Source organism: Haematobia irritans, chromosome 2, assembly GCF_050003625.1.
Source record: "Haematobia irritans isolate KBUSLIRL chromosome 2, ASM5000362v1, whole genome shotgun sequence".
Taxonomy (NCBI): domain Eukaryota; kingdom Metazoa; phylum Arthropoda; class Insecta; order Diptera; family Muscidae; genus Haematobia; species Haematobia irritans.
This window is the reverse complement of record NC_134398.1, coordinates 204,521,447-204,546,903: the sequence shown is the minus strand read 5'-3', so window position 1 is coordinate 204,546,903 and position 25,457 is coordinate 204,521,447. Positions and strand designations below refer to the sequence as shown.

Genomic DNA, 25,457 nt, shown 5'->3' with positions numbered 1-25,457 from the left:
GAAATTTTCTCAAAATTTTATTTTATTTTCTTATTTCTATTTATTTCTTTATTTCTATAGAAAATGTTGTCAAAATTTTATTTCTATAGAAAATTTTGTCAAAATTTTATTTCTATAGAAAATTTTGTCAAAATTTTATTTCTATAGAAAATTTTGTCAAAATTTTATTTCTATAGAAAATTTTGTCAAAATTTGATTTCTATAGAAAATGTTGTCAAATTTTTATTTCTGTAGAAAATTTTGTCAAAATTTTATTTCTGTAGAAAATGTTATTTCTATAGAAAATTTTGTCAAAATTTTATTTCTATAGAAAATTTTGTCAAAATTTTATTTTTATAGAAAATTTTGTCAAAATTTTATTTATGTAGAAAATTTTCTCAAAATTTTATTTCTATAGAAAATTTTGTCAAAATTTTATTTTTATAGAAAATTTTGTCAAAATTTTATTTCTGTAGAAAATTTTCTCAAAATTTGATTTCTATAGAAAATTTTGTCAAAATTTTATTCCTGTAGAAAATTTTGTCAAAATTTTATTTCTATAGAAAATTTTGTCAAAATTTTATTTCTATAAAAAATTTTGTCAAAATTTTATTTCTATAGAAAATTTTGTCAAAATTTTATTTCTATAGAAAATTTTGTCAAAATTTTATTTCTATAGAAAATTTTGTCAAAATTTTATTTCTATAGAAAATTTTGTCAAAATTTTATTTCTATAGAAAATTTTGTCAAAATTTTATTTCTATAGAAAATTTTGTCAAAATTTTATTTCTATAGAAAATTTTGTCAAAATTTTATTTCTACAGAAAATTTTGTCAAAATTTTATTTCTATAGAATTTTTTCTCAAAATTTTATTTCTATAAAAAATTTTCTCAAAATTTTATTTCTATAGAAAATTTTCTCAAAATTGTATTTCTAAAGAAAATTTTGTCAAAGTTTTATTCCTATAGAAATTTTTCTCAAAATTTTATTTCTATAGAAAATTTGTGAAGTACCTCCTAGTTGGAGAGGAATATTTGGCCAAATCTACCAACACATCAAGAATACTATCAATCTACCATTTTTGGTAGAAATGTACCAACTATGGCAATTTTATCGAGTTAAATAGAGGCTTTGATGATAAATAAATCTCTAAGTACTTATCGGGCCACTCTTGTATAAAGGCTCATTCAAAGTTGGGCTTGGTTTTTTTTGTATATTTAATGATACTGGTATTCCATTTTTTTTTAAATTCTTACCATCTAAAGTTTAGTTTCCAATTGAAACCACCCCATGTTGAATCCGAGGCTGTTATATATTCAAATGTTTCATCTGATATGACATCAATTATGGGACATACAACCGTACGACGATTTTGCACGATACGTGCCAACAATGGCTCCAGCCAACCTTCTGTACATTCACAATGTGCATCGAGGAATGTGATAACTTCACCCTTTAGTAATACAACATCAATTCCCATACACACCATCGCCACCAAAGCCACATGAAACAAAAAAGAAATGAGCAAAAAGAAAAATCAAATTAAATTCATACGCATTTCAAAAAAGAGTAAAATGTGGTTGTAGAAATATGTAAATTAAATAAATAAGTGAATTATACTAAAAAAAAAAACAATACAAGTATAAGAATACTTGATGCTTATTTTGGGTTTTAATAAAAATACTTTAATACTTTAAGGTTTGCCTTTTTTGTTTCTAAAAGGAGGAGAGATATATATCATCTCCAATTTTTTTTTGGAATATCTATAGTTTGATGGTATCCCCTGCAGCTCTTTATTTAGATCTTAATAGATTTCGGTTCAATTCCTTTGTCTGAGAAATGCTAGGTTGCAAACTGTTACACGATGTTATGTGTCTATGGCCAGATTTCCATTTTAGATGAATGTAAAAATTCTCCGCCATCTCCTTGAGAGATTTGCGGCAGTCTATGGTTGTTTTCAAGTTTAGAAATACAGAATCTAAGTATTTGATACGAGGTTAAATGGCTGAGTATATATTTATTCCAACATTTCTAGGAATATTACATTTCAGTCATTTGAGAGAATCTAGCTGAAAGGCCCAAGTTCGCGAGTGGGATGTGTGACGTTTGTATTCTTTTTTTTTTTTTTGTTTCAATCCTTTTTTGTGTTTTACCCTTTAGGCTGAGCCATCGGAGAGCTAAACCAAATGTCGTGTTAGAAGGTAACAGAAATTGCTTCACTATGGGGAATTTGTGTATTTTACCGCACTGTGCATGTACTCTTGTTCTGACCGTGCATGTACTCATTCATATTCCGCCTATAGTCTTACTGCCGTTTATGCAACAGACTATTTGGTCGCACTATCTAACGGCTCAGGATCCAAAGAGGAATTAAGAGAATCTGTTTTCTTTTGTTCCAATAACTCCATTTGATGGACTCGATGTTAGTTATATTATTACGAGAGTTGACTTCTAAATTTTGGGATTAGAGAACAAAATCAAATATTAATCATCGAAAATCCCTTTATGGTTTAAAACAAGAAAATCTCCATTAACATCTATCCAATTGTCAAAGCAATTTTGCCACTCTGATTGAGGCATCTCCCAAACATTATTTCAGGTGTCCAAAATCGTTGACCTCTTATTTTATTTTTTACGTACGGGGATAAAAAGATGACCCATCAAATCGATGTTTTGCGTGGCAATGTCTGGTTGAAGAGTGATTCCTTTTCGACTGTTGGTTTTCCTGATTTCTTAGAAGACAAACTGGCAAATAAATGATTTTGTAGCACTCGGAATTTACTGTTCTTGAGTACCACTAGAAAAAAGACAGCCGATCGTTTGTTTGGAAGTGCTTTGTGCGCGAGGAAATTTTGTTGGATTTGGCTCATCTTGAAGCTCCCATACCGTCGACTATTGTTTACTTTCGGGCTCATACGCGTCAATTCACCATTCATAACCTGTCACGATGTCCTAGATGTGTTTCGAAGCACCTCGATCGTATTTTTGGAGCATTTCTTTCGACCAATCGACACGAGCCTTTTTGTGAGCGATTGACAAATTGTGTGGGATCCAACGCAAACAATTTTTTTAACGGTCCACAGAAAAAAAAAATATCACCAAACTATTTCCAATTAAAAAGTCGATTGAAGTTGAATTTTTTTAAATTAATAAATTGATTGATACAATTAACTTTTTAATCGATTTAGAAGCATTAAGTCACTAATTGAACATTTTTAAATTTTTAATTAAAAAATTAATTGGTACAATTAACTTTTTAATCAAACTCGGGAGACTAAATCAGCTAAAAAATGTGAGCGAATTTTATATGGGGGCTATATACAATTATGAACTTGATATGGACCAATTTTTGTGTGATTGGGGATCGATTTATCTGAGGGCTATATATAACTATAGACCGATATGGACCTAAAGGGTGATACGGTCAAAATTTGGTCAATATAAACTTGACGTATTTCTTTCAATTTTGCATTTAAAAAACCTGAACACCCCTCATTTTGAAGGTGTGTGTGTGTAGAATGTTGCTCCTATTTTGATTTTGGAATTCACTCGTCAGTTGTCAAAATGCCGTCCAAGCAAGAAGAGCAGCGTATCAAAATTTTGCTCGCGCATCGCGAAAATCCGAGCTACTCGCACGCAAAGCTGGAAAAATCGCTAAAAGTTGCCAAATCAACCGTTACAAATGTAATTAAAGTGTTTGGGGAACGTTTGTCGACAGCCAGGAAGTCTGGATCGGGGGGAAATCGAAAACCGGAAGCCGCTGAGACGACAAAGAGAGTTGCCGGTAGTTTCAATCGAAACCCTAACCTCTCTCTCCGAGATGCCGCAAATAAGCTGGGTGTATCGTCTACAACCGTGCATCGAGCCAAAAAACGAACCGGACTATCGACTTACAAGAAGGTAGTGACTCCAAATCGCGATGATAAACAAAATACGGCGGCCAAAGCGCCATCCCGGAGGCTGTACACGACGATGCTGACGAAGTTTGACTGCGTGGTAATGGACGACGAAACTTTCGTCAAAGCCGACTACAAGCAGCTTCCGGGACAGGAGTTTTATACGGCAAAAGGAAGGGGAAAGGTAGCAGATATTTTCAAGCACATAAAACTGTCAAAGTTCGCAAAGAAATATTTGGTTTGGCAAGCCATCTGTACCTGTGGCTTGAAAAGCAGCATTTTCATAGCTTCCGGGACTGTCAACCACGAAATTTACGTGAAAGAGTGTTTGAATAAACGTCTGCTGCCTTTCCTGAAGAAACACGGTTGTTCCGTACTGTTTTGGCCGGATTTGGCATCTTGCCATTCGGTAAAAAGGCCATGGAGTGGTACGCCGCCAACAACGTGCAGGTGGTTCCCAAGGACAAGAATCCTCCCAACATGCCAGAGCTGCGCCCAATTGAGAAATACTGGGCTATTGTCAAGCGGAACCTAAAGAAGACCAAAAAAACTGCTAAGGACGAGCAGCAGTTCAAGGCAAACTGGCTTTCTGCGGCGAAGAAGGTGGGCAAGGTGGCTGTACAAAATCTGATGGCAGGTGTCAAGCGTGAGGCCCGGCAATTCTGATTTGGAAAAGCGAAAGCCTAACTGAATATTTTTCCTGAATTTTATACTAATTGAACTTGAAAAAGAAATTTAATTTGATTTTTTAAATAAACGATTTCACCGATTTACACGCGTTTTCCTTTGACCAAATTTTGACCGTATCACCCTTTAGTTAGGTATGGTTGTTAACGGCCATATACTAGCACAATGTACCAAATTTCAACTGACTCGGATGAAATTTGCTCCTCCAAGAGGCTCCAAAACAAAATCTCGGGATCGGTTTATATGGGGCTATATATGATTATGGACTGATATGGACCACTTTTGGCATGGCTGTTAAATATCATTTTCTACCATCACGTACCAAATTTTAACAAGATCGGATGAATTTTGCTTCTCCAAAAGGCATCGGAGGTCAAATCTGGGGATCGGTTTATATGGGGGCTATATATAATTATGGAATGATATGAACCAATTCTAGCATGGTTGTTGGATACCATATACTAACATCACGTACCAAATTTCAACCAAATCGGATGAATTTTGCTCTTCCAAGGGGCTCCGGAGGTCAAATCTGGGGATCGGTTTATATGGGGGCTATATATAATTATGGACCGATTTCGACCAATTTTTGCATGGGTGTTTGAGACCATATATTAACACCACGTACCAAATTTCAACTGAATCAGATTAATTTTGGTCTTCCAAGAGGCTCCAGAGGTCAAATCTGGTGATCAGTTTATATGGGGGCTATATATAATTATGGACCGATGTGGACCAATTTTGACATGGTCATTAGAGACCATATACTAGCACCATGTAGCAAATTTCAACCGGATCGGATGAAATTTGCTTCTCTTAGAGACTCCTCAAGCCAAATCGGGGGATCGGTTTATATGGGGGCTATATATATTTATGGGCCGATATGGACAAATTTTTGCATGGTTGTTAGAAATCATATGCTGTCACCATGTACCACATTTCAGCTGGATCGGATGAAATTTGCTTCTCTTAGACTCCCCGCAAGCCAAATTTGGGGGTCTGTTTATATGGGGGCTATACGTAAGTGGACCGATATGGCCCATTTGCAATACCATCCGACCTACATCAATAACAACTACTTGTGCCAAGTTTAAAGTCGATAGCTTGTTTCGTTCGGAAGTTAGCGTGATTTCAACAGACGGTCGGACGGACATGCTCAGATCGACTCAGAATTTAACCACGACCCAGAATATATATACTTTATGGGGTCTTAGAGCAATATTTCGATGTGTTACAAACGGAATGACAAAGTTAATATACCCCCATCCTATGGGTATAAAAATTGTTTTATGTGCCCAATGTTCATGCAATATTGAATGCATTCTGGTCCCACTAATGCCTAAGGTTGTCTCAATCGCACGATAGGTCACATGACGACATGACAATATCAGTTGGCTGCCTACTGATTTTGGATCATGAAATGATCTTGGAGTGATCCACGACCTTGGTTGAATTCACCATAGCGTCGATAAATACTGGTCCTTGGTCTTTGATGGCGCTTTTTTCCACGTCGAAAGTTGTAAAAAAAAAGTCGTACGCAAATGTTCACGATTTAATTCCACTTTTTGCTTGAGATGGATGTTTTTGTGTTGCTGTAAACAACACAGTTGTACAAACCCGTCTCAGTAGATCTGCCCTTCGAGGAAGCATATTGCCGTTTTGAGAACAATCTTTATGTTAATTCGATACGTAAATCCATTGCGCCCGAATACGCGAATTTTCAGCTTTTATGTTGATACTTTTTTCGAACATAAGATTAATTAGAAATTTATCGAATTAGTTTTAAATGTTATTTTATGCCCTGTTCCTGTATATCGAACGAAAACCAGTTCGAAAGAAAGGCAGTCACTCGAATTCGAATGAATTTGGGTTTCCTGTATATCGAACGAAAACCAGTTCGAAAGAAAGGCAGTCACTCGAATTCGAATGAATTTGGGTTTTTCTATTTTTGAAAGTTCGATTCGTTTGTATGAGACTACATTGATTATTAAAAATGAGTATTTTTAAATTTTTGGTCTGAGAATTCATTCAAATGTTAACAATGCTTTTACTTTTTTCTTGACACTTATTGTATATGTTCGTTTATTACTCGACAACAAAATATCAAGTGACTTGCCTTTCGAAATAAAAGAACAAAAATCAATTTTCTTTCGTTTGGAATACGAAAGAAAGCTTTCGTTCGATATACAGGAACAGGCCATTAAAATTACCGGCACTAAGTTCGTACTTCACAGGTGGCAATAAAAATTAAGTGTTTGTAATGTGGGGCTCATATTAAAAAAACTACTGCTGTTCTAGTTAAAGTTAATTTTGAAATAATGCTAATAGCTTTTATTATCTAGAATAGTTTCGAAATTGCTATTTTATTAGTAAAACCGTTTTTCTGAGTAGGAATTTTTAAAAGATAACGCGTAAATTAGAATTCTGTTCTACTTGTAATTGCTTCAACTAAGTTTCCTATTATCGTACAATTGATTTGTTTTTTAAATTGGGTTAGATTGATATAAGGTTAGATCGGTTATGCACAATAGTCTGAAATCCCACACTGCAAAAATTGATTGAGATATTCGCTATTTGTAATTATGAGCAGCACTATACTCATCAACTCTTAACATTTTCTGTCGGACGTATTGTAATTAATGCACCTAAGTTAAATTTTCTAAGTCTATAGATAACCAGTATAGACATGGGATAAAAAAAAAAACTTAATAAGAATATACACTCAATCAACATCAATCATCAAATTGTGAAGTACTAAAATTCTCAGAAAAATTGCATATTTTATTCTGCTTGGACCAAACTATAATGGCCAATAAAAAAGAACTGCGTCTTAATATACACTAAAATTATAATTCTAAAATCGTCCATGCATACTTCATAATAATAAAAATCTTATGGTATGTTCATGATTTTGCCATAACATCACCATATCTTACGAAACAATCTTTATATAGCAAAAATAAAGGTAATAAAGACTAATCATAAAAATAAAATTATACAAAAAAATGTATATAAAAATTATTTAATTTTATTTTTAACATACCGTCACATGTTCAGCACCCAATAAACGGGCTCGTATTAAACCGGAACGTTTTTGAGTACGCAACACAAATGTATGCACAGGTAATGTAGCAACGTAGTCTTCCAATTTTTTGCCCAGATAATCTGTAAGGATGTAGTTCGCATAACATGAAAGGAAATAAAAAAGATATAAATGAAATGCAATCACGAGAATATTTGTTATGACCTAAAATATACAAAAACCAAGGGTTACAAAAATTTCAAAAATATACATCAATGACATTCCAAGAAGTACATCAGAAGTTTTTTTCTTCTTCTTTTTTTTAATAAATCGATTTGTCCTTCCAGAGCAAATCGGCGAAGGATCATCGAAGAGGTTCGCATTCTAAGATTCAATAACAACTACTTAGAGGATGATAAAACTTTTACTGAACAATACTATGTCGAATTTGGGACAACTTCGTTGTACCTTGTCAAAATAAACATAAACGTTCTTTCACCGGCGGTATGAAAATGGGAAATATGCGTTATGAAAATAGGCCTCATGAAAATGAACCTCAAATCCAAAATGAAACAGCACCACAAATGTGGGACGACGCTTCGTAAAGAACATGAGCCCCAATAAAATTTAACTGACGCTTAAAAAATAAAATTAACTGGCCCAAACTAAAATTAGCGCTCATTTTAAGTTTTGATTTAAAAGACCGTGCGAAAATGGACTCGTAGCTGATGGAAAAATATGAAGCATTAAGAAAAGAATTAAAAAGTGTTACTCAGTACGAATCCAATGGGAATCGCGTTAGTCATCTTTGCAAAATATTTCTACTACTAAGAGGTACTTCACAAATTTTCTATAGAAATATAATTTTGAGAAAATTTTCTAGAGAAATAAAATTTTGAGAAAATTTTCTATCGAAATAACATTTTGAGAAAAAATTTCTATAGAAATAAAATTAAAAAAAAAATCTATAGAAATAAAATTTTAACAAAATTTTCTATAGAAATAAAATTTTAACAAAATTTTCTATAGAAATAAAATTTTGAGAAATGTTGACAAAATTTTCTAAAGAAATAAGATTTTGCAAAAATTTTCTATAGAAATAACATTTTGAGAAATTTTCTATAGAAATAAAATTTTGACAAAAATTTTCTAAAGAAATAAGATTTTGACAAAAATTTTCTAAAGAAGTTAAATTTTGATAAAATTTTCTATAGAAATAAAACGTTCATAAAATTTTCTTTAAAAATAAAATTTTTATAAAATTTCCTATAACAATAAAATTTTGACAAAATTTTCTATTGAAATAAAATTCTATTATATTGAAATAAAATTTTGACAAAAATTTTTTATAGTAACAAAATTTTCAGAAAATTTTCTATACATATAATTTTGAGAAAAATTTCTACAGAAATAAAATTTTGACAAAATGTTCTATAGAAATATAATTTTGACAAAATTTTCTATCAAAATAAAATTTTGAGAAAAATTTCTATAGAAATAAAATTTTGACAAAATTTTCTAAAGAAATAAGATTTTGACAAAAATTTTCTATAGAAATAAAATTTTGAGAAAATTTTCTGTAGAAATAAAATGTTGACAAAAATTTTCTAAAGAAATAAAATTTTGATAGAATTTTCTATAGAAATAAAACGTTGATAAAATTTTCTATAAAAATAAAATTTTGATAAAATTTTCTATTGAAATAAAATTTTGACAAAAATTTTCTATAGTAACAAAATTTTCAGAAAATTTTCTATAGACATATAATTTGAGAAAAATTTCTATAGAAATAAAATTTTGAGAAAATTTTCTATGGAAATAAAATTTTGACAAAAACTTTCTAAAGAAATAAAATTTTCTATAGAAATAAAATGTTCTATAAAAATAAAATTTTCATAAAATTTCCTATAAAAATAAAATGTTGACAAAATTTTCTATAGAAATAAAATTTTGACAAAAATTTCTATAGAAATAAATCGTTGATAAAATTTTCTATAAAAATTAAATTTTTATAACATTTCCTACAAAAATTAAAATTTGACAAAATTTTCTATAGAAATAAAATTTTGACAAAAATTTTCTAAGTAATAAAATTTTCTATAGACATATAATTTTGAGAAAAATTTCTGCAGTAATAAAATTTGGACAAAATTTTGTATAGAAATATAATTTTGACAAAATTTTGAGAAAATTTTCTATAGAGATAAAATTTTGAAAAAATTTTGTATAGAAATATAATTTTGACAAAATATTCTATCAAAATAAAATGTTGACACAATTTTTACAAAATTTTCTATAGAAATAAAATTTTGACAAAATTTTCTAAAGAAATAAGATTTTGACAAAAATTTTCTATAGAAATAAAATTTTGACAAAAATTTCTAAAGAAATAAGATTTTGACAAAAAATTTTCTTTAGAAATAAAATTTTGAGAAAATTTTCTGTAGAAATAAAATTTTGACAAAAATTTTCTAAAGAAATAAAATTTTGATAAAATTTTCTATAGAAATAAAACGTTGATAAAATTTTCTATAAAAATAAAATTTTGACAAAATTTTCTATTGAAATAAAATTTTGACAAAAATTTTCTATAGTAACAAAATTTTCAGAAAATTTTCTATAGACATATAATTTTGAGAAAAATTTCTATAGAAATAAAATTTTGAGAAAATTTTCTATGGAAATAAAATTTTGACAAAAACTTTCTAAAGAAATAAAATTTTCTATAGAAATAAAACGTTGATAAAATTTTCTATAAAAATAAAATTTTCATAAAATTTCCTATAAAAATAAAATGTTGACAAAATTTTCTATAGAAATAAAATTTTGACAAAAATTTCTATAGAAATAAATCGTCGATAAAATTTTCTATAAAAATTAAATTTTTATAACATTTCCTACAAAAATTAAATTTTGACAAAATTTTCTATAGAAATAAAATTTTGACAAGAATTTTCTAAGTAATAAAATTTTCTATAGACATATAATTTTGAGAAAAATTTCTGTAGTAATAAAATTTGGACAAAATTTTGTATAGAAATATAATTTTGACAAAATTTTGAGAAAATTTTCTATAGAGATAAAATTTTGAAAAAATTTTGTATAGAAATATAATTTTGACAAAATATTCTATCAAAATAAAATGTTGACACAATTTTTACAAAATTTTCTATAGAAATAAAATTTTTACAACATTTTCTATAGAAATAAAATTTTGACAAAAGTTTCTATAGAAATAAAATTTTGACAAAATATTCTATAGAAATAAAATTTTGACAAAAATTTTCTATAGAAATAAAATTTTGAGAAAATTTTCTATAGAAATAAAATTTTGAGAAAATTTTCTATAGAAATAAAATTTTGACAAAAATTAAAATTTAAATTTTTGACAAAAATTAAAATTTTCTAAAGAAATAAAATTTTGACAAAAATTTTCTATAGAAATAAAATTTTGAGAAAATTTTCTATAGAAATAAAATTTTGACAAAAATTTTCTAAAGAAATAAAATTTTGATAAAATTTTCTATAGAAATATAATTTCACAAGATTTTCTATAAAAATAAAATTTTAATAAAATTTCTATAAAAATAAAATTTTGACAACATTTTCTATAGAAATAAAATTTTGACAAAAATTTTCTTAGTAATAAAATTTTCAGAAAATTTTCTATAGAAATAAAATTTTGACTAAATTTTTATAGAAATAAAATTTTGAGAAAATTTTCTATAGAAATAAAATTTTGACAGAAGTTTTCTAAAGAAATAAAATTTTGATAAAATTTTCTATAGAAATATAATTTTGACAAAATTTTCTATAAAAGTAAAATTTTAATAAAATTTCCTATAAAAATAAAATTTTGACAAAAATTTATCAAAATAAAATTGTGAAAAAAAAAGAAATATAAATAATATTTTAACAAAATAAAATGAAATTGGGGCTAATTATTATCATGAGGCCCATGTTCATAGCTCATCTTTCACCATTATAACGCAATGGTTGAAAAATCGCGCTACGATAAAATTGGACTACGAACAGCCACCGTTATCCTTGAGAATTTCTAAAAAGTGGCACAAAAAGTATCACTGTTCATACACTAGTCAAAAGTGACACTCATATAGAAAGAGTAACAATATCCTAAATTTATAAAAAAATCATCTTTTAACATGTATACAAAACAAACAAAAAATTAATTTCCTGTGACATCATGAAAGAATTTACAAACCTCTTTCACTTGCATCATCGACTAAAATGATTTCCTTCAATAGAGCTCTAGGTGACCGATTAATCACACTCCACACCGTACGTAATAATGTCGTCCATGCCTCATTGTGGAAAACAATGACAATAGAAGTGGTTGGCAGTTTGGAGGGATAGTGTTTCTTTTTACAACTACAAGAACATAAAAGCAATATAAATATTATCTTTCTATTTAAATAAAACAAAGACCTTGCATGGCCACTTACTTTTCATGTCGAACATCGGTAAGGGAACGATTTAATGAAATCATATCACTTGCAACCAAATTAAATTGATTTTCTTTGAATTTCTCCTTGGTCAATTCTTTCATTTCAGGAGGTATTTTCACAGGTTTACCCATCTCGCCTGGTTTTCCCTTTTGTTCCTTAACTGTTGGCGCTGAATACCATTTGCGTAGTATGGTACTACGATATGTTGCTGATATGCCACCGCTTACAAAGCCATGGCCAATTTCTCCAACAAATGAATCACCACCACCTTTACTACCCACAGATCCACCACCGCCACCAATATCATTGTCAATGTTCTTTTCGGTGTCGATTTCATTGTCACCAACCATATCCTCATCGATGCGTTTTTCGGCAACAGGTAACTGAAAAGAATAGAACAGTGGTTTCGTTAATCGAGGAAAGTTTGAAATAAGTTTGAAAACATATACGGTGAGGTCAAAAGGATGATTTTTTAAAATTCATTTTTAATTAAAAAGTTATTTTTTTTGAGTAGTTTTTGGGAGGGCAAATTAAAAATGCGGGATTTTTTTTTTAAATATTTGAGAATTTATTCCGAAAAAAATTAACAGAACTGAATTACTGCGTACGTTTCTGCGTCACTTGTACACATTTTTTTAACTACACGCAAAATTTTATTTCTATCGAAAATGTTGTCAAAATTTTATTTATATAAAAAAAGTTTGCCAAACTTTAATTTCTATTCATATTTTGTCAAAATTTTATTTCTATAGAAAATTTTGTTAAAATTTTATATCTATAGGGAATTTTGTCAAAAGTTTATTTCTATAGAAAATTTTATCCAAATTTTATTTCTATGGAAACTTTTGACAAAATTTTATTTCTATAGAAAATTTTCTCAAAATTTTATTTCTATAGAAAATTTTGTCAAGATATTATTTCTATGGAAAATATTGTCAAAATTTTATTTCTATACAAATTTTGTCAAAATTTTACTTCTATAGAAAATTTTGTCAACATTTTACTTCTATACAGAATTTTGTCAAAATTTTATTTCAATAGAAAATTTTGCCAAAATTTTATTTCTACAGACAATTTTGTCAAAATTTTATTTCTATAGAAAATTTTTTCAATTTTTTTATAGAAAAGTTTGTCAAAATTTTAATCCTAAAGAAAAGATTGTCAAAATTTTATTTCTATAACAAAGTTTGCCAAACATTCACTTCTATTCATAATTTTGTCAAAATTTTATTTCTATAGAAAATTTTCTCAAAATTTTATTTCTATAAAAAATTTTGTCAACATTTTATTTCTATAGAAAATTTTGTCAAAATTTTATTTCTTTAGAAAATTTTGTCAAAATTGTATTTCTATAGAAAACTTTGTCTAAATTTTATTTCTATAGAAAAATTTGTAAAAATTGTATTTCAATAGAAAATTTTGCCAAAATTTTATTTCTACAGACAATTTTGTCAAAATTTTATTTCTATAGAAAATTTTTTCAATTTTCTTTATAGAAAAGTTTGTCAAAATTTTAATCCTAAAGAAAAGATTGTCAAAATTTTATTTCTATAACAAAGTTTGCCAAACATTCACTTCTATTCATAATTTTGTCAAAATTTTATTTCTATAGAAAATTTTGTCAAAATTTTATTTCTATAAAAAATTTTGTCAACATTTTATTTCTATAGAAAATTTTGTCAAAATTTTATTTCTTTAGAAAATTTTGTCAAAATTGTATTTCTATAGAAAACTTTGTCTAAATTTTATTTCTATAGAAAAATTTGTAAAAATTTTATTTCTATAGAAAATTTTGTAAAAATTTTATTTCTATAGAAAATTTTGTAAAAATTTTATTTCTATAGAAAATTTTGTAAAAAATTTATTTCTATAGAAAATTTTGTAAAAATTTATTTTCTATAGACAATTTTGTAAAAATTTTATTTCTATAGAAAATTTTCTCAAAAATTTATTTCTATAGAAAAGTTTGTCAAAATTGTATTTCTATAGAAAATTTTGTCAAAATTTTATTTCTATAGAAAATTTTGTCAAAATTTTATTTCTATAGAAATTTTTTTCAACATTTTATTTCAATAGAAAATTTTATCAAAATTTTATTTCTATAGAAAATTTTGTCAAAATTTTATTTCTATAGAAAATTTTGTCAAAATTTTATTTCTATAGAAAATGTTGTTAAAATTTTATTTCTATAGAAAATGTTGTCAAAATTTTATTTCTAGAAAATTTTGTCAAAATTTTATTTCTATAGAAAATGTTGTCAAAATTTTATTTCTATAGAAAATTTTGTCAAAATTTTATTTCTATAGAAGATTTTGTACATTTTTTTGAAATATTTAAATTAGCATACAAATTCTTTAAAAAAAATCTATGAAACGGTTATTTAAGGAAAGCCGAAACTCCATATCAAATCTTCACTTTCAATTTCAAAATCTTCACGCAACATAGAATATTGATATTTTGGTAGCCAACGGTATCATTAAACTGCCAGACAACCAGACGTCGCATATTAATCACTGATACGGGGGAACTTGTTGTACGACGGGTTATCGCGCGACTACAATGGGGGACTTTGACCTTGAATTTAAAGCAGTATTCCCTCCTTCTACGTATGCAAATAAATAACAACAAACCAGCGCCAACATATCATCATCTTCTCTTTAAAAGCAATTGAAAATAATGGCCTGGATAATTAATTCCCAAAATGAAAAGGGAAAATGCTACATAAAGACCATAAAAAACCTGAAGCATAAAAAATCATGTTTCGATTTTCTGTGTATTTTAATTAGTGTACTATGTTTACTGGGTATTTAGATATAAAAACACAAGAGGATAGCCAACATGGGGAAGAATATACTACGTGAACTGAACTAGCAGCAACAGAAGCGTATAACATTATTAATTTATTTATATACATACACATATGTATGTACATATGATATATATTTATTTAAGGAGTCATATATTAGCAAAACGTGGTACATTATAAACACATAGTCTGGATGTAGATGTAGGTATGGCATATCAGACATATACCAAATATTCGATCAATTTGGGGTTTGAATTTTTATTCGATCGTTCTGTGTCAAATAAGAACTCAATTAAATTACTTAAATAAATGGTGGTCTAAAGCTTAAAGAAAATCTTAGGAAAAAGGAAACACTCCAGTAGAAGCTAATTTGTACAAAAAGTTATTACTCCTTCAATAGATTTGTCAACAAAACACTGTTTAAAAAGTCGACAAAAAATCCGTTCGAAATTCCGATGACACTTGGTCATAAATAGTCCAAAAAAGGAAAATATTGACTACAAATTTTGTCAAAAGTTTATTTTTATAGAAAATTTAGTCAAACTTTTATTTCTATAGAAAATTTTGTCAAAATTTTATTTCAATAGAAAATTTTGCCAACATTTTATTTCTATAAATTTTTTTTTTTTTAAATGTTATTTCTATAGAAAATTTTCTCAAAATTTTATTACTATAGAAAATTTTGTCAAAATATTATTTTTATAGAAAATTTTGTAAAAATATTATTTCTATAGAAAATTTTGTCAAGATTTTATTTCTATAGAAAATTTTGTCAAGATTTTATTTCTATAGAAAATTTTGTCAAAATTTTATTTCTATAGAAAATTTTGCCAACATTTTATTTCCACAGAAATTTTTGTCAAAATTTTATTTCTATAGGAAATTTGTCAAAATTTTATTTCTATAGAAAATCTTGTCAAAATTTTATTTGTATAGAAAATTTAGTCAAAAATTTATTTCTATAGAAAATTTTGTCAAAATTTTATTTCTGTAGAAAATTTTGTCAAAATTTTACTTCTATAGAAAATTCCGTCAAACTTTAATTTCTGTAGAAAATTTTGTCAAAATTTTATTTCTATAGAAAATTTTGTCAAAATTTTATTTCTATAGGAAATTTGTCAAAATTTTATTTCTATAGAAAATTTTGTCATAATTTTATTTCTATAGAAAATTTTCTCAAAATTTTATTACTATAGAAAATTTTGTCAAAATATTATTTCTATAGAAAATTTTGTCAAAATTTTATTTCTATAGAAAATTTTGTCAAAATTTTATTTCTATAGAAAATTTTGTCAAAATTTTATTTCTATAGAAAATTTTGTCAAAATTTTATTTCTATAGAAAATTTTGTCAAAATTTTATTTCTTAGAAAATTTTCTCAACATTTTGTTTATATAAAAAATTTCTCAAAATATTTATATAAAAAATTTCTCAAAATTTTATTTCTATAGAAAATATTGTCAAAATGTTATTTCTATAGAAAATTTTGTCAAAATTTTATTTCTATAGAAAATTTTGTCAAAATTTAATTTGTATAGAAAATTTAGTCAAAGTTTTATTTCTATAGAAAATTTTGTCACAATTTTATTTCTATAGAAAATTTTCTCAACATTTTATTTATAAAAAAATTTCTCATAATTTTATTTCTATAGAAAATTTTGTCAAAATTTTATTTCTATAGAAAATTTGGTCAAAATTTTATTTCTATAGAAAATTTTGTCAAAATTTTACTTCTATAGAAAATTTGGTCAAAATTTTACTTCTATAGAAAAATTAGGCAAATTTTTATTCCTATACAAAATTTTTCCAAATTTTTTTTCTATAGAAAAATTAGGCAAATTTTTATTTCTATACAAAATTTTGTCAAAATTTTATTTCTATAGAAAATTTTGTCAAAATTTTACTTCTATAGAAAATTTTGTCAAAATTTTATTTCTATAGAAAATTTTGTCAAAATTTTATTTCTATAGAAAATTTAGTCAAAATTTTATTTCTATAGAAAATTTAGTCAAAATTTAATTTCTATAGAAAATTTAGTCAAAATTTTATTTCTATAGAAAATTTAGTCAAAATTTTATTTCAATAGAAAATTTTGCCAACATTTTATTTCTATAGAAAATTTTGTCAAAATTTTATTTCTATAGAAAATTTTGTCAAAATTTTATTTCTATAGAAAATTTCGTCAAAATTTTATTTCTATAGAAAATTTTGTCAAAATTTTATTTCTACAGAAAATTTTCGCAAAATTTTATTTCTATAGAAAATTTTCGCAAAATTTTATTTATATAAAAAATTTCTCAAAATATTTATATAAAAAATTTCTCAAAATTTTATTTCTATAGAAAATATTGTCAAAATGTTATTTCTATAGAAAATTTTGTCAAAATTTTATTTCTATAGAAAATTTTGTCAAAATTTAATTTGTATAGAAAATTTAGTCAAAGTTTTATTTCTATAGAAAATTTTGTCACAATTTTATTTCTATAGAAAATTTTCTCAACATTTTATTTATAAAAAAATTTCTCATAATTTTATTTCTATAGAAAATTTTGTCAAAATTTTATTTCTATAGAAAATTTGGTCAAAATTTTATTTCTATAGAAAATTTGGTCAAAATTTTACTTCTATAGAAAATTTGGTCAAAATTTTACTTCTATAGAAAAATTAGGCAAATTTTTATTCCTATACAAAATTTTTCCAATTTTTTTTTCTATAGAAAAATTAGGCAAATTTTTATTTCTATACAAAATTTTGTCAAAATTTTATTTCTATAGAAAATTTTGTCAAAATTTTATTTCTATAGAAAATTTTGTCAAAATTTTATTTCTATAGAAAATTTTGTCAAAAGTTTATTTCTGTAGAAAATTTTGTCAAAATTTTATTTCTATAGAAAATTTAGTCAAAATTTTATTTCTATAGAAAATTTAGTCAAAATTTTATTTCTATAGAAAATTTAGTCAAAATTTTATTTCAATAGAAAATTTAGTCAAAATTTTATTTCAATAGAAAATTTTGCCAACATTTTATTTCTATAGAAAATTTTGTCAAAATTTTAGTTCTATAGAAAATTTTGTCAAAATTTTATTTCTATAGAAAATTTCGTCAAAATTTTATGTCTATAGAAAATTTTGTCAAAATTTTATTTCTACAGAAAATTTTCGCAAAATTTTATTTCTATAGAAAATTTTCGCAAAATTTTATTTCTATAGAAAATGTTGTCAAAATTTTATTTCTATAGAAAATTTTCTCAAAATTTTATTTCTATAGAAAATTTTGTCAAAATTTTATTTCTATAGAAAATTTTCTCAAAATTTTGTTTCTATAGGAAATTTGTCAAAATTTTATTTCTGTAGAAAATTTTATCAAAATTTTATTTCTATAGAAAATTTTCTCAAAATTTGATTTCTATAGAAAATTTGTCAATATTTTATTTCTGTAGAAAATTTTGTCAAAATTTTATTTGTATAGAAAATTTAGTCAAAATTTTATTTCTATAGAAAATTTAGTCAAAATTTGATTTCTATAGAAAATTTTCTCCAAATTTTATTTCTATAGAAAATTTTCTCCAAATTTTATTTCTATAGAAAATTTTCTCAAAATTTTTATCTATAGAAAATTTTCTCAAAATTTTTATCTATAGAAAATTTTATCAAAATTTTATTTCTGTAGAAAATTTCTCAAAATTTGGTTCATTAAAATATTTGTTTATTTCTTTTATTTTACACTTTAAAGTCCCTTTATTGGCATCTCTATCATACCAGCTATATACATGAGGGGATATTGCTAAAACTTTGCATAAACATAAAAATCCGTGTTGTCTTCTTAGGGAACAACAACAACAATATACAGACTCGACTCCATTCTATACCCATATTTCGAAAAGTTAGCTAAGTATGAAGTATGGGGGATGCTGCCTTATTGTCTGTTGCTGTCGCCTGAACAGACAGTGTAAAACAAAAATAATTAATTTTACCATAAATCTCTTCGAATAAACAAAGTTGAACTTGAAGTCCATGTATGTGTGCGTGTGTGTATCGGTATAAATATATGGACATATAAGCTGGTAATGGATGTGGGCCTCAGAAGCATCCAAGAGTGTGAAGCTGAATAATGTTTTCGAGGAGGAGTGCAAATGCTGTGGCGAAGAAGTACGCCACAATAACATGACTTGGTTTACGTGGCCATGCTGTCGGCCGAACAACCATCGTAGTATGAAAATGACATGCTTCTGTATAGGAATAAATGAAATATCACCTCGTATGGAGAATTGTGTCGCCCTGCCAGCTATTGATGTTACTAAAAATGTCTAGATTTTTTGCTTTGAAAAAATATTGGGTATAAAGTTATCACAGGGAGGTTAAAATTTAATGAAAAGTTGTTGTATAATTGAAAGTTTTTAATGAAATATGAATAAAATGGTATTGCAAAATCCGTCCAAAAATAAAATTTTGCTCTTGAAACATGGAGCGAAAAGTCATGTTTCAGTGATAAGAGGGAATTTCACCACTGTGGTGAACTTTCTAGAAACAGAATTTTGTTTCTTTATCCCCACTGACATGTGAGACGATTTTATCGCATGCTCTTTCTCTTTCATTATACAGAAGATTTGACATAGTTGGCTTGAAGATATTTTAAATTCTATTTGCAAGTTCGTCAATTCGCTTTGCTACTTCTCTAATTCTGTCTATCAACATCATCATTGTAGGTCTTGAAAACCAACAACCGCTATACCACAACAATAACAACCTAGAAACGAATGTGGGCAACATGCATGCATCTTCTTTCCGCATGTCTAATTTGGCCAAAAGCCAGGGATGGTGATGGTGGCGATGGCATGAATGGAGTTTACACACTAAGCAAAGGACAGACAAATGAATGTAATCAACAGTCAACAGACCCAACTGATATTCGACAAAAACCAAGGAAGAAAATTTCTGCTGACACTAAGGCTGCAATATTGCGGTGAGCTATGGTCGTATGGTGCTGGAAATATTGTGGTGTCAATGGTGTGATGAGTTTCTCTTCGTATGAATATGACCTACAACAATGGTGTAATTTAGAATGAAATCCATTTCGTTTGAAATGCAATTAGTTTGTAAATAAAACCGAAATCTAGCAAGCGCTCTAATTTCTCAAGAATTCCATTTACTAGAAGCGGAGCAAAAGGTTGAAATAAAAAAAACCTTGGGAATTGTTTTGATTTATGAGACGATTGTAATAAAAACCCAGGGTAATTTTGGGAAATCAAATTTGAATAATGATTATTTCATTCATTTAAAGCTTGGCAATGGATGATACGGCAAGAAAGGCAATAAATGTGACAAAAATGGTAAAATGCACTTTGCGAACAAAATGCTCAGCAACCCCTTTTTAGCTGTGGTTTCGTGATTCTATGATCAACATAATTAGTATGACGAGTGAGTGATGTGAGCCTACATTCATATTAAGGGGATTTTGCTTTAACTTAGGAATCTTGAACCTTTTCGAGGGAGTGCTAACTCATTGGAAGCCACCGTGGTGCAATGGTTAGCATGCTCGCCTTGCAGGTCGGCGGTGGTTTATCCCACCTCAGTAATGCTGGTGACACTTCTGAGTGCTTCAAAGCATCTCTAAGTGGTTTCACTGCAATGTGGAACGCCGTTCGGACTCGGCTATAAAAAGGAGGTACCTTGTCATTGAGCTTAACATGGAATCTGGCAGCACTCGGTGATAAGAGAGAAGTTCATCGCTGTGGTAACACAATGGACTGAATAGTCTAGTGAGCCTGATACATCAGTCTACCTAACCTATCTCACTGAAGCAGCAATTGTTATTCCTTGCGTAGCTATCTCTGAATGAAATCTGAAAGTCGGTCAATGGTTAAAAGTACGACTCGACACCGCTAATGTGCACACAAAATTTCGGGCATCAAATCTTTGTAAGCTCGGTGGGTGCCGAGTTTGCTTATTTCGAAAAACAAGCACAATCGTGAAATTATTTCATAATAGAGTTTGAGCGCAATTCGGTGGAATTTCTGTGTGAACGAGACATGGAGACACTATTCAGTACTCAGGAACACTCAAAACAGTGGGCTCTATGGTGTTAAAAGGCAAAGACGGTCCAATTGCTTGGAAAATCCATTGCCGCCTGTTTTATTATATTTTAATCCACATAGACTACCATGAACAGGGTAAAATGATCACATGGATACTACTACTCCGTATTTTTGGACCAATTCGATGCCGAAGTGAAAACGTGGCCCGTCATGACCAAGAAAAAATTGCTCTCTCGCCCATGTAAATCAGCGGCTCTCTCCTCTTGCCACGCCACGCCCAAATTGGTAAACAAACTGCAGCTACATCTACTATATTCTCCGCACTACTCCCATGAATCATCTTTATGGGGAGACCAAAATCTTCCCGACGTGAAAACATAATTGGATGTTGTATCTCTTCAATTGCATCTGCCGCCATCATCCAAATCATGGCAGGAAACGAAATTTGATCGTGAGTCACGAAAATAATCTGTTCATGAGTATTAAATTTCGGAAAAATAAGCTCACACTCCGAATATAGAAGTCACCGTGGTCTTATGGTTAGCATGCATGCCTTTCATGGTGGTTTGAACATGTTCTCTCCTCCTCATATATTGAGCAACCGTAAAAAAGTAATATTATGTTCTTGAAACATTTTTGGGGTGATCATATTCCTTTTCTGGGTGTACGGAGATCGATTTTTACGGTATATAAAATAAATTCCCAGTTTTACCAAAACGAGAAAAGTTCTTTTGTAGGGTGGGTACTTATCGGGTACCCCCGTACACATAAGAACAGAGAAAAATATATTTTGGTTTCAATCCCAAAATTAATTAATACAATTAATTTTTAATTTAAATTGCTATTACCAACATCAATTTGTAGTAGTTCTAATTAAAATCATCGGTTAATAATAGTGACCATAATACTGCGAACAACAAATACATGGTCAGGCGGACGGACACCAAGGTCTAAAACGACTCAGGAGTTGGTTCTGAGGCGATCGATATATATTTTATGGGGCTTAAAATCAATATTTCTGGTTGACACATTTACCCCGACTACTATGAGGTTTAGGTTGCTGTACCAATACTTATGTATGGCACTGTATTAAAAAAACCATAAGAAGGCCTTGTGGTCTGCAATCTGAAGACTTGTACCGTCTATCTGTTTGACTTAGTCTCGAAAATAAAATTTAAAAACTTTATCAAATTATGAAATTAAGGAGATTGATACCCATTAATATTAAGGCGATTTGTCAATTCACAAATTTTAGAAAATTGATCAAAAAAAGAAGGATATTTCCTTTTTTATAAATTTCTTTTGAAATCAATTAACAAAAAAAAAAAAAAAAAATACAAAAACATGCCCTATAATTTCATTACTTACCTCAACATCATATTCACCGCTACGCTTGCAACGCCATCCATCCCGGCTTATACAATCTGAATAGTGGGCAATCAGAACAAAGTCAACAATGACCCAGACAAGTGATGTCAAGAGAACTATACGGCAGGTATTGGAACGCATGCGACCACGTAGTTTACGTGTTAAACTTAATGAAGACATTGTTGTAGTTGTTGGTGCTTAGTTTGTTGGAAGTTATGTTGCTTGTTACTTGCTGTACTTGTCGTGCTAATGAGTGGTAAATGTGGCTACAATTTTCTATTTAACAACAATCACCACACTTTTACACATTCACTTATAATACTTCTAGGATAGGATGAGATGACAACAAATGTTACGTTCTCCGCCTCTCTCTCTCTCTCTCTCGCTGTGTGTTTGGGGTACTTGTCTATGCCTTTTGTAATTAATGCTGATTGACAACTGATAATGCTAATGATTGACAACAACAAAAAGTCCACTTAAAAATGAGGATTTTTCAGAGAGGGACGAAGTTTTGTATTGCTGTGATAACCGAAGGACGTTGCTTGTTATGGACAGGATTCAAAATCAATGGCAAATTAAAGCAACAGCAACAACAAAAACTAAATTGAATTGAATAACACTCGATGAATGGTACAGCCAATGGTAAATTGATAGGACGACGATTAAAAAAATTAGTTTCTAACAACGAAGATTTGAGAGTGAGCAGGAGGGAGAATTTACTTGAGTATGTGTGTGTGTATAGTGAGAGTGAGAAAGTTTTCTATCTAAGTCTTTTAATTTCTGGTAATTTCCGTCTCTCTCCCTTGAAATTCCTTTAATATTTAAATGCTTTTGTGTGTATGTATGTTACTTGGGCGGTGGTGCAAAGTGAGATGGGTTAACTTTATCATGTGACTATTTTGAAATTTGCTAATGATGTTGCTGCTATCAGGCCAGTCTCTTTTTGCTGCTTGTGCTGCTGTTGCTGTTGAAGACAATGAAGATGACAACGGCGACGATGACTATATTGTATTGGCATTATACTGAACCAACTCATTTATATAAATAAATGCAATGCTTAATTAGGCTAAGCTCTATAACGGTTCCTAGAAGATCCCCTTGTCTCCGGGGTTTTTACTTGGTTTCCTAGAAGTGTGTTGAGGCATTTAACATAAAGGTGATTACAAAATAAATGAAGCATTGATGGTATTGTAGATGACGAATTGTATCCATCCGCTTAGCTCTTAATTCACATCAAGGGGTTTTCCCTTTATTGCTGTTTTTTTACTTTTTCCCCTTCCGAGAGTCGTTTTAGTGTCGTTTGTTATTTTCCACTTTAATAGAATTGTCTTGCTTTTATTGGTCTTTTATGTTTAGCTGTTTAACTGCAGGGAAAAAATATTTTCACTTAGTTTTCCTGGGCTCTTTGATATTGCTGCCATGGCTTGACCTCATACTCCTCTAATGGCCATTCGTCTCTCGGTCAATGGGTGAAAAATAGGCGAAGAGTAAAGGCAAAGAAGAAAAAATTAAAAAACAACCCAATTTATGGCCAAGGCAGTATTTTTGGATTGGATAGAGAATGGATTTCCTTTCACAACTCTTTCTCTTTTTTTTTGCACTCTCTTGGTATGAAGTCAATTGGATTTCTCCTCTTCGTAAACCCTTAAAGCTTTATGCAAATTTTATGCAATTCTTTTATATACATCCAGCGTGTTTTTTTTTTTAGATCATAATTTTTTTCTAGCTTTTCTACTAAAGTCACCAGAGAAGCTATCTATGCTGCCATAACTCCACGTAATGGTCTAAAACTCTGCCTGCTTCTCCGTTGGACAAGTAGCATACAATATTCATGGGATTTCACTCGTCGACAATAGAGTTGTTAGACCTTGAAATTTATTCATGCACAACAGCAAAACTGTAAAGATATGAGAAGAAAAAACATAAATGATGAATAGCCCATAAGAAGTGTTTAACAAATTATGAATAAAAAAGAAGAAGATGAAAACATACAAAAATGAATCAAAACATAATTTTAAAATATTGTCTATAGTATGATTGTGAGATTTTGTTTTTCTACTGTGTGTATTCAAGATATATTGCGACAAAAAACTATTAACATTATAACTTTAATAGAGATGTGAAAATTTCAAAATTAGATTTACATTGTATACAATTTTTTCGATAAATCAATGGAGCAAATAGGCACCAGGGTTACCGTTGAGAATTTCTAAAAAAAAGTGGCACACTCATTGTAAAAAAGTGGCACAAAGAGTCGTACACATTTTCATATAGAAAAAAAAGTAACAATTAAACACATTCATGTCAGTGTTTATTATTGAATTCAGTAATAAGCTTTTTTTCAATTTAGATCCCAACCTATCTAACAATCATTTTATTTCCATTTCATTGGTAATCACTCCATGAGATGTAATATTCAGACTCTGTTTAATAAATAAAGAAAAAATTCTTTGAATACTTTTAGGCGGTGTAACCACTGAAAACATTATGGTAAAAAGGAGAAAATTGCTCACAAATATAATATTCGACTCGTAACCATGGTTGTCACTCGAGCCATAAATAATCTACCAACATTTGGAAAAAATGTTACCAAAAAATTACCATACAAAAAAACCTTATTTTATTTCTATATAAAATGTTGTCAAAATTTTATTTCTATATAAAATTTTGTCAAAATTTTATTTCTATAGAAAATTTTGTCAAAATTTTATTTCTATACAAAACTTTGACAAAATTTTATTTCTATAGAAAACTTTGAAAAAATTTTATTTCTATAGAAAATTTTTTCACAATTTTATTCCTATAGAAAACTTTGTCAAAATTTTATTTCTATAGAAAATTTTGTAAAAAATTTATTTCTATAGAAAATTTTGTCAAAATTTTATTTCTATAGAAAATTTTGTCAAAATTTTATTTCTATAGAAAATTTTGTCAACATTTTATTTCCATAGAAAATTTCGTCAAAATTTTATTTCTATAGAAAATTTTGTGAAAATTTTTTTTCTACAGAAAATTTTATCAAAATGTTATTTCTATAGAAAATTTTGCCAAAATTTTATCAAAATGTTATTTGTATAGAAAATTTTGTCAAAATTTTATTTTTATAGAAAATATTGTCAAAATTTTATTTCTATAGAAAATTATGTAAAAATTTTATTTCTATAGAAAATTTTGTCAACATTTTATTTCAATAGAAAA

At 28.0% G+C, this 25,457-nt stretch overlaps 1 protein-coding gene across 6 annotated transcripts in view; it reads right to left on the bottom strand.

Annotated features, from left to right (window-relative positions):
• Pgant5 (polypeptide N-acetylgalactosaminyltransferase 5) overlaps positions 1-25,457 on the bottom strand; it is a 186,222-nt gene that overhangs the window by 15,609 nt on the left and 145,156 nt on the right. For all 6 annotated transcript variants that reach the window (XM_075297278.1, XM_075297281.1, XM_075297276.1 and 3 more), the window contains 5 exons: positions 22,260-24,156; positions 12,049-12,434; positions 11,808-11,974; positions 7,607-7,728; positions 1,237-1,433 (listed from right to left, as the gene is read on the bottom strand). In XM_075297278.1, coding sequence (XP_075153393.1) covers positions 1,237-1,433; positions 7,607-7,728; positions 11,808-11,974; positions 12,049-12,434; positions 22,260-22,439 — 1,052 coding nt within the window. In that variant the 5' untranslated portion in view covers positions 22,440-24,156. The remainder of the gene's footprint in view (positions 1-1,236; positions 1,434-7,606; positions 7,729-11,807; positions 11,975-12,048; positions 12,435-22,259; positions 24,157-25,457) is intronic.